Source organism: Vicia villosa, linkage group LG7 (assembly GCF_029867415.1).
Source record: "Vicia villosa cultivar HV-30 ecotype Madison, WI linkage group LG7, Vvil1.0, whole genome shotgun sequence".
NCBI classification, from domain to species: Eukaryota; Viridiplantae; Streptophyta; class Magnoliopsida; order Fabales; family Fabaceae; genus Vicia; species Vicia villosa.
Genome location: NC_081186.1, coordinates 30,641,915 through 30,652,848, shown reverse-complemented (window position 1 = coordinate 30,652,848; position 10,934 = coordinate 30,641,915). Strand labels below are relative to the sequence as shown.

The window sequence follows — 10,934 nt, the reverse complement described above, 5'->3', positions numbered from 1 at the left end:
GGGCACTTTTGTATCTTACCTAGTTATTTTAATTATATAAAATTCTTTTTAAATCAGATTAACAAATTTAAATATTATTCACTTTAATAGGCAACCCGTGTCCTAGCTTTTTCAAGTTTTTAAATCAAGTGGAAAGCATATGATTTAAAATGTCTGATTTAAAATGTGTTTTTCGTACTAGTGTCCTCACCACAAAATCAAAACCCTAACCACAAAATCATCATATCAACCACAAAAACCGTAACCACAAAATCAAAACCCTAATTTTAAACATAAAATCAAACAAAATAAAATAGATACAATTTATAAACCCTATCTTTCTATCATGCTATTATTCAAAACCACAGACACAATAATCTCTAACAACTCAATAAACAAACCGATACAAATAAAAAAAATTCAAAAACAAAATAAAAAATCTCTTACCACATAAGAGTTTTTCTAATAATACCATACTTTCTCCACAAATTAGTCAAAGGCCCTTTCTTCCCTCTGTCCAAATCTGAAGAAGAAGAGGGGGATGGTTGGGGAAGAGGAAGAAGAATAGGGCACACAAAGAAAAAGAAAAAGAAGAGAGAGAGAGAGAGAGAGAGAGAGAGAGAGAGAGAGAGAGAGAGAGAGAGAGAGAGAGAGAGAGAGAGAGAATGAGAGAGAGAGAGAACGAGATAGAGGAAAAGGACGTGAGAGAGATATGTTACTTTTTTCAGTTAGAAATGTGTAGAAGCTAAGGTATTGACACGTATGCAAGGATAGTAAGGGTATTTCCAGAACATCTAATGTTCTTATATGGTAGATGTGAAAATATGATTTACAACCACACATTTGTGAGAACTAGTACTTTCACCCGTGCGATGCACGGGACAAAAATATGGATAAATAATTTATTTTTATAAAACAAAAATGAATATAAATTAACAAAATTTTATATCTTCATATTTTATCAAACACAAAGTTATAGGTGTATTCGTACAATAGAAACATATACAAAAACATGAAAAAATATCGCAAAATTTGAATAGAACATGAAAACATACATTTCCCTTTTCTGATTGAACAAAATAAAACTATAGAGTAAATTCATCATGAGATTTGAAAGAAAAAAATATGAATGTGAATTTAAAACTCATTATAAAAAAATGCAATCAACAACTATAATGATAATTACATTTTAACAAAAATCCTTTAAAGGGGTAATTGGCGTCATCCACCGCAAATTTAACCATGATAAAAATTAATAAAATATGAAGGAAAACTGATCATTAATTTTTTAATTTTTGTATACTTATGATATATATAATATCAATTTCTATATTCGAGAGTGGAATTAAAAATTTATATGATTGGAGCATCACACTAAGATTTGGAACGAAAATATAACATTAAGTATTCAAGAGAGGAAGACTCTGTTTTTCCTTAAAAGATTGAGATTTGGAATGAAAATATAGCATTAAAATTTACATATAATAGTATGATATTAATCTATCTATTATTACATATAGATAATTATTATTATATGAAAAAAATTGATAAAATTTTTATAAAATTATCTTTTATTGATGATATAGAAATAATAAATTTAAAAAATTTTAAATAAAAGTGAATAATAAATATTTGAGAGCATAATAAAAAATATCTTAAATAATTTATTGACGTTGTAAAATGACTTTGTTATAATTTTTTTAAAATAATCTATAATATAAAATAAAAAATGGAGAGAGTACATTCGAATAATAGTATAAAATTATTATGAATTGGAGTATCAGTTTAAATAAAGAAATTTATTCATTTGATAAATTAAAGATTTTATATGTTTAATTGAATAGAACAATCTTTTGAATTAATACTGCATTTCTGAATTAGTTATAAAAATTATTATTATATGAAAGGGTTATAGAGTAATAATTATTTTACATTTTAACATTTACATAAATAAATAAAAAATTATATAAGTGTTAATCAGAGTGATTTTTTTAAGGAATTGTATGGAATAATTTTGAAAAAATTATTGTACGTGGGTGGAATTAGTGGTTAATGAAAAAAATTATTTAAGGAGAAAATGTAATTACTATTAGAGCGATTAATTAATCACATGTGCTTGGGCCTATGGTTAAAAATTAGAACAAACTGACACAAAATAAAATAAATCACATTTATTTCTATCCTTTTTTTCTTATATTTATTTTTGGAAGAGTATCTTTTTTATTTATTAAAAGTATAAAAAGACACATAATATTTGATAGAATTAACAACGTCTAATGTAACAATAATAATAATAATAATAATAATAATAATAATAATAATAAATGATTTTAATTTTTTTTACTGTAATTTTTTATTGTTTGTCAGTTTATATTTAAAGTGATTTGTCACATGCAGTTTAAAAAATTAAAAATCTTCTTTACTAACTAATATGGATTAATAATATATAAGCATATATCCATCATTGTCATAGACAAAAACAAAAAAGTATTGATATGAATTAAATTCAAAATATGGATCCATATAGATGTGAGCTCTCTCACACAATCACATAAATAATGATAGTTCATGTGAAGTCACATAATTCATATTTAACTTTAATTTTGGATTTCAAAATTTTATAAAAATAAAAATCAAATTCTCATTCGAAATAATTACATAGTTTTTTTCTTAGAAGTTTAATGATAAAAAATATATTTTAATATTAAATAAATAGAGTCTACCGAATTCAAATTTGCACTACTACACTGAAATATGATGCATAATTAGTAGTATAGCAGGTATATAAGTGAAAAGTTATAGTAGTTATTAATTTTTATTGAGGAACTTTTTAGCCACAAAGTGAATTCTCTAGTAACATAGGGTCTGTTTGGTAAAAATAGCGGTTGACTGATAAGCTAGCTGATAGCTTATAGCTGATGACTGATGGCTGATGACTGATGACTTATAGCTTATAGCGGATGGTTGAGACTGATAGCTTTAAGCTCATTGAAGTGTTTGGTAAAATTAGCGGTTCAATTAACTTATAAATGTAAAATGACATAAAAAATATTTAATATATAATTATTTCATTTTAAATTAAAATAAATTATAAGGGTTAAAAATGGATTTTAATTGAAGTAATAAGGATAAAAAAGGAAGAAAAAGTAATAAGCTATAAGACATAAGCTAAAACGCTATTTGAAATAGCATCTGGAAAATAAGTTATAAGTTAGTATAATAAGCTATAAGCTCATGATGAAAAGACCTATACCAAACGGGTCTAAATTATCATATGAGCTTATAAGACATAAGACATAAGTTATAAGCTTGAAAACATGTCTTACGAAACAGAGCCATAATATATTACAACTTATATAGTATGAGTATTCTTTAAGATGACTTAAAATCACCAAATAAGGCCGGTTTAATTGAAGCTTGGATGTTTGAACAATGAAAAAATTACATCACTAAATGAAAATATAATAACTTGGTAAAATATGAAATAACACATGATAGGTTATAAACAACAAATTAAATACTCACATTTTCAATTTTTCATCGAGCAAAGTAGAAATTCAAAAACTTCTATACTAGAAATTTGACGAATCTCGGTGCAATATTTCTCTATTGAATTCAAAAATAAAAATAAACAGTAAAACAATTAAAAATCAAAAGAGAAGGCAGAAGATGAAAAAGAAAAATAGAAAAAAGTTACTTACCTCGTATAAAATTTTGGAGAATATGAAAAAATAGATGGGGTGTAGATGTATTTGTATTAAAATCTAATGTAATAGTGTGAATGGACGCAATAATACAATTAATTAGTGGAGTTGCAGTTCTTGGAATTGGTAAGTGAAAAAACATAGTATTGAAAACAGAGAAAAATAAAAAAAAATTTAAGCTTTTAGAACTTTTGTTGATTGAGCGGTTCAAGTACATAGAATTAGTGATGGAGTAATTAGTTGAAGTAATTAATATTGAATTTTAATTAATACATTAAATAAAATTTGTTGGACTGTTTACTTATATTAAAAGATATGAAATAGTAACTGTAATAAGGATAATAATTATTATAATAGTAACTGAAATATACAAATAATTATTTTAATATAGTATAACCATTATGAAATATAATAATAATTGTTTCAAAATTAATGTTTAGTAACTATAATAAGAATAATAATTATTATAATAGTAACTGAAATATATTATTAATCATTATAATATAATATAATCATTATGAAATAAAATAATAATTACTAATTTAATGTTTATTCACTGCAATAATATGAAATATACTAATAATTTTTTTAATAATATAACACAAAAATAATATTTAATATTTAAGTATAATTAAATGATAGCATCAAAATAATCTTTAATTATTATATACATTATGATAAAAGTATTATAACTATAAAATTAAGATTTTAAAAATTAAACACTTTTATATTTTTAAGTATAAATTTGAATCAAATTATTATTATAATAGTAATCAAATTATACTAATAATTATTTTTAATATAATATAACTATTAAAAAATATAATAATAATTGTTACTAATTTAATGTTTAATAACTGCAATAAAAATAATTACTGTTATAAAACTAATTGAAATATACTAATAATTATTATTTTTATGATATAACATGAAAATAATATTTAATATTTAATTATAATGAAATGATAGCATGAAAATAATATTTAATTACGATATACATTATGATAAAAGTATTATAATTATGAAATCAAGATCTTAAAAATTAAACACTTATATTTTTAAGTACAAATTTGAGTTAAATTATTTATAAAGTCAAATTTCAATAAAATCAAAGATAATGTATTTTGAATCCAAAAATATATATTAGAATCTTATTTTTTTTTTATTTCTTAACTTTTATAAATTAATTTGATTGTAAAAATAATTTTGTATAATTTAATCCTGATTATTATTTATTTATTTATTTATATTTTTTATAGCTATCTCATTATTATTATTATTATTATTTTAATTATTAATATTGTGTCTATTTAATAAATAATATATTATTTATTATAAAATATTATTTATGTTGTTTTATTTCTTCTCTATCATAAATTAATTTGATTGTTAAAATGATTTTGTATAATTTAATCTTTACCATTATTATTATTATTATTATTATTATTATTATTATTGAATTATAATACTATAAAAGTAAAAAATAATTTAACTATTTATTCCAAAATATTATAATACAAATAGTTAATTAATATTAGAAATTTTAAGAGATTGACATTAGTGTTATATTAAAATGACACATCATTTTTAGGTCTAGAGTTGCTGCAAAAGTTGTCATCATGACAACCTTGTATTTAGATTAAGTAGATAAAATTTAAATCTATGCAACAAACACACCTAAATGTTTAAAAACTATTAATCTTAATAAATACTCCCTCCATCTAAAATAAAAGTGTTTTAAGATTGTTGCACATAGAATAAGAAAAGTAATAATTGAATAATTAAATATAATGATTTTATAAAACTGCCCTTTATTATTATTGGTCTTAATAAATGTATAATATGATGTAATAACTTTTAAAATAGTGCATACAATAATTAGTAAGGAGAAATTAGTAAAAATTAATTAATGTTCTGTTAAAAACGTAAAAAAACTCTTATTTTAGGATAACTTTTCTAGGTTAGAAACACTCTTATTTTAGGACTGGAGGGAGGAATATAATTATTAATCACATGTATGTGAGATACATAGCATTAAATAATGTTGTGGGTGATCAAAAATGATTTGAGAAAATATGATATGTCTTTATAAGTAGGATATGAGTAAAAAAGTCTTGCGTAAAATTAGAGGCATTGTTGGAACATAGATTCTTTCATTTGATTTTTCCCTATTTTCCGCGGTTGTTTAAAATATATCTTTAGTTTACCTTTGATACCAAAACAAAACTCGGGTGATTCAAATGATGTATGAAGCAATGATTATGTTGTTCATCCTCCATGATGGAGAACAAAAACTGGCGAAAGGAGCATTTACTCACTCTTTTGGTTCGTTTTTTCTTACACCTTACTTACATATAACCTGTTTGTTATAATGCTTCTGAGAACCTATCTCTTATAATGTGTGTGAGCTTGCAAAATAAAATTTAGAACTATGATTTCACAGGTGGACACAAAGGCACTAAGCTGACTTGGTAAAAATTGGTAAGTTTTCAAACTCAAGACTATAGTTCTAAATTGCGGTTGTGGTTGTGGTTGTGGTTATGCTGCAAACTTTGATATTGCAACAAAATACGGAAGGCGCGGCCACAATTATGGTTGCATTGTCGTTGCGGAAACTTCTAAAACCTTTATATTGCAGTCTAATTACAGTTGCAAACTACAATTTAGAATTGTGTTTAAAGCTTTTTTTCTCTCTATGTAAATTGAAATTACAATAGTGATTTAATTTGTTTTACCCTTCATTAAACCATTATCCTGTTTAAGTAATATCCATCCATGATATTAAGATCAATGAAGCATCAAAATAGATATAGACACTAGATATGACACCGACACTGATACATAGACATATCAAAGTAGTAATATTTAAGAAAATATAAATGATTGAATATAAGTACATGTATCAATATCATGTCGGTGTCGGACACCATAGACGTCTTCAATCTGAAGTATTGGTGATACATTAGTTAGGTGATTGAAGATATTAGCTAGCTTATTTTTTGTTATCCATTTTCATCGGGCTTCTAATAAGGTGATGGTCATATCATTGGTTGTGATTTTTTCGCTTTGACCCAAGTTGGAAGTTTCTACAAATGAATCTTTCTTTATATAGTAACCAGGTTCTTTTGGCTTAGAAAATTCACCATCACTCCCCAACATTAAAACCACCGAAGGCATATTAGGCCTATCCTTTGGAAATTGTTGGATACACAAGAGACTCACATGAATGCAACGCAATGCCTCTGATTCAACACAAGAGTCCTCTATGCCTTTGTCAATTAGTTCTATAGCTCTTCCCTCTTTCCATAAACTCCATGCCTAAAAAGAACCATGGAAAATTGAATTAGAAGATTCTTGCAACTTAAATTTTTTTATAAAAACTAAATTAAAAATGTATATCACACTTCAAGTACTTACATGAGTGGCAAGGTTTGGAGATTCGTCGTCGATATAAAAACCTCTACTTCTCTTTCCGCATATAATCTCCAGCATCAAAATTCCATAACTAAACACATCTGACTTCACAGAAAAAAGTCCATCTGCGGCATATTCTGGTGCCATGTAGCCACTACAACATACAACAACAAAAAAACTAAAAAAAAATTTCACACAAAACATAGACCTTAGCTTTGTAGTAATATACTCACTAAGTTCCAACCACCCGCATTGTATTTCCGTGTGTTTGATCTAATCCAAATATTCTAGCTATACCAAAATCTGAAATTTTTGGGTTCAGCATGTCATCTAGCAAAATATTGCTTGGTTTGAGGTCTCTATGAATTATCCTCAATCTAGAATCTTGATGAAGGTAAAGAAGACCTCGAGCGATTCCGCAAATAATGTTGAAGCGCTTCGGCCAATCTAGAAGTTTCCTTTTAGTATCATCTGTTTCAAAAGAAGTAAATTTAGTGATCCTTTTTAATTTTAGACTTGTAAGCATTCTATTTTCTTAAACAGAATATTCATACCAAAAATCAACATATTCAAGCTACGGTTATTCATGAATTCATAAACTAGCACTCTATTTTCTTCCTCGATGCAACAACCAAGAAGTTTAACAAGATTTCGGTGTTGAAGTTTTGCAATAAGTTTTACTTCATTCTTTAACTCAGTAATTCCTTGTCCAGAGTCACTTGAAAGCCGCTTCGCAGCAATTTCTCGCCCACATGCCAATCTTCCCTACATAATTACTTAGAAAACTAAATTAATACACTTTTTTAATCACATTGATACTATATTAAGTCTTTTTTTCCCTACATAACAAATATTTTATCACCTTGTATACAGGTCCAAAACCACCTTCTCCAATCTTGTTCTTAATGGAGAAGTTATCAGTGGCAGTGACTAAAGTTGAATATGCAAGCAGTGGGAGATCGATATCACCTTCATCTTCACTACCTCTTCCACCTTCCAGTTCAATAATTTCCGAATGCTCTGATAAAATGGAGCAATGGCTTCAGATGAGTCGAAAGCATAAGGTATCATGTAACTGATAAATCATTAACTTTGTAGGATAAAGACTCAATATTCTCCTTTGTTTAATATTTTTTTTAATTTGTATTACTTGATCTACAATTTTTCACAAATTGTTTACTTCTAATTCTTTTTTGTATACAAAGGTGAATACAGGGTTAGATAAATTTTAGTAGTAATAGCATTTGTAAATAGCTGTACAGTCAAGTGTTTTTCTTAGCATCTTAGTTCAACAAAGAGACAAATTCTACCACCCATTTAGGGGAAAATATAGATAAAAAAGTTCATACCAATTATTCTGCGCCGCAATATGTAGCGACGATATCCAAGATAAAGTATCCCAGAAACAATAATGATGCTAGCAAGAATTCTTATCAGATCCTTCACGAGCCGATTATGTCTCTCTTCAAAGATAATTGTGTAAGATCAAATAAACAAATAGTTAAAACATGTCTATATATAGATACCCAACAATTTTCCATAATAAAACAGACATTGTTGACCATATTTATGAAAATTTTAAGATAATAAAGTTGTGCTTACCTCTGCCTAATTCTGAAGCATCCATTCGAATATAGAGATCCTGCCCTTCATCTTCGAACGTCCTAAGATCAATTAAATCACCAAACCACATGACACAACCACTACCTTTTCCTGATACGTTAAAATTAGTGTAAGCCATACAAGAACAATTATTCAAGCACTTAGCTCTACATTCATTTAGACCTATTGTTTCATCTACCCAACTATGTGTACAATCTGGCACTTTTACACCTTCCACTTTCAAAAATCCATCCTTGAGTTTATTAGTACAGTTTAACGGTTTACTTCGGACGCATCCTTGAGTCCAGTCAGACGAGTTCCAAGCAGTTGGAGACTTAGGGCTAAACCCTGATAAACAATTGCATATCTGTGAGGCTGTGATTATGCAAGTACCATAGGCTCCACAGATTCCATACAAGTCACACCTGTCTTTTGGTAGTGATTTAACTACTCTCCAAATTTGTTGATCTTCTATCCACACGGAACGATAAGACGTCATCGTTGTTTGATTTATTACCAAACTTATAATTACAGAATCATTCACCAGAGTATAAGTATAATACATTTCATCCTTATTAGACACGAAATTGAAAGCATAAATGTTGTTAGGCTTTTCATCTGGTAAACCGCTAAAGTGCACTACATTCCATGGTCCAATTCTTACAAATTTCTTTGTTCCATGCATAAGATATTGTTCAGGGTAATTATAAAGTAATGAACCCCAATATAAGTTTCCTGGTGACGGATCATCGGGACTTTTCCAAGACGTCATTCTCCTCTCTGTATGAGTTCTAAGATTCCAACCCAACTTCATCCTCGGAAGTATTGTATCAGAAGGGTAGTCAAAACTCTGCCACAGATAGGCTTCTGGGTTCGTCTCATTCTCGTCTCTTACAACAAGATTACCTGAATCCAAAAGTTGCGCAACTGGATTCAGGGAACCTTGTTGAGATGTTGTATACCACACTACTTTGTCATTTTGTTCGAGGACAAGGCTGCCAGTTTTGTTTAGTGTTAGGATCCCGGAGGTGGAATCGTTGATGGGTTTGACACCATTTGCAACCCAAACAATTGTTTTATCTGGGATATTCTTGTACCAAATTCCTAAGTAACTTTTGTTGGAATCCATAGGACTGAAGAAACCAAGTACAAATTTATCACCTTGTGAAACCAAGGTCATGCCATTAGTGATGGACTCGGAGATTTTAATAGTATCTACTGCTATGGAAAATTTTAGGGAAGGTATAAGTATGCATAAAACAATGAACACCAAGGAAAGAATACCAATACCCATTGATTTTTATCTTTTGCAGGACTCTATTGTTTGGATATATTTGAAATAGTAAATGTCCATGTTACACCTTATTAAGAATATTAAGATATGTATGTTTAACATTAGTATAGGGTGTAATTTTCCTTTGACGTTATTGACTCTAAATTGATTTTGTGGACTTTCTGGCTAATGCCGGAAAGATGTGTTAAGAAGTTGGACCGTGATGACGATTATGTTATACACTTACAATGTAAATACTTTTCAATTCATGCATTCAGTCAAAAAAACGTGTTAACTATATATTTTTGACTTTGCTGATTATAGTTATTTATGACTTTATTAATTGTTTTGGACCTTTCGCAAGAAGAAGATTCAATAACAAGCGGCGAAGGGAAAGGCGCGCTGAACATGTGGATTCTTATCTTTGTCGAAAACACACGGTCACACTCTTTTTCAGATCTCTCACTCAGTGTTATCAAATAATGGTGTCATGGCCGTTATGGCGGATATACGTGATGGTTTTTGGGCTGGTTGCAATAGTAAATATAGGTCGATATTGTGGCTTTAACCGTATGCATTATATAAATACTAGATCGCGTAATTTCAGGTATCTAATTATTTTCACTCTTAAACTACATTTTACTCTGTCACTAATTTAAACATTAGAATGTTAACCTTGTAAATCTTCTCTCTCCGTCATACTGGAAGTTCGTTCTACCACACCAAAACTCTATTCTATAGTTTGACTTTTGAGTTGGTATATTTTAATTTATGTTTGCTTAGTTCAATTTTTGAAAGGAAAACAAAGAGGATGACCATCCATACAATATAAAGATTAGATCTTGTGATCTGTAAACGTTGGGATACTAACTTTATAAATTCATCCTTTTTCACCATATCGTGAGTTTTTTCTACCACACCAAAACTCTATTCTATCACCTCAGTATGCATTTCGTATTCCT

The 10,934-nt window shown here is 27.7% G+C and overlaps 1 protein-coding gene across 1 annotated transcript; it reads right to left on the bottom strand.

The window, feature by feature from the left end:
- Nucleotides 1–6,592: 6,592 nt before the first annotated feature.
- Nucleotides 6,593–10,038, bottom strand: LOC131618817 (G-type lectin S-receptor-like serine/threonine-protein kinase At4g27290). The gene is made up of 6 exons (XM_058889974.1): nucleotides 8,696–10,038; nucleotides 7,960–8,137; nucleotides 7,652–7,862; nucleotides 7,331–7,568; nucleotides 7,101–7,251; nucleotides 6,593–7,001 (listed from the first exon to the last, which is right to left on the bottom strand). The coding sequence occupies exons 1-6, from the start codon at nucleotides 9,991–9,993 to the stop codon at nucleotides 6,696–6,698; spliced, it is 2,382 nt and encodes a 793-aa protein (XP_058745957.1). The 5' UTR covers nucleotides 9,994–10,038; the 3' UTR covers nucleotides 6,593–6,695.
- Between the last annotated feature and the right edge of the window lie 896 nt (nucleotides 10,039–10,934).

What these genes read in the sequence shown, in the direction of transcription:
- LOC131618817 (XM_058889974.1), bottom strand. Translation starts at nt 9,993, where the DNA reads ATGGGTATTGGTATTCTTTCCTTGGTGTTCATTGTTTTATGCATACTT. An exon ending in CTTGAATATGTTGATTTTTG is followed by an intron (nt 7,569 to 7,651) that starts GTATGAATATTC and finishes CTTTTGAAACAG; the next exon opens with ATGATACTAAAAGGAAACTT. An exon ending in ATGCGGGTGGTTGGAACTTA is followed by an intron (nt 7,252 to 7,330) that starts GTGAGTATATTA and finishes TGTATGTTGTAG; the next exon opens with TGGCTACATGGCACCAGAAT.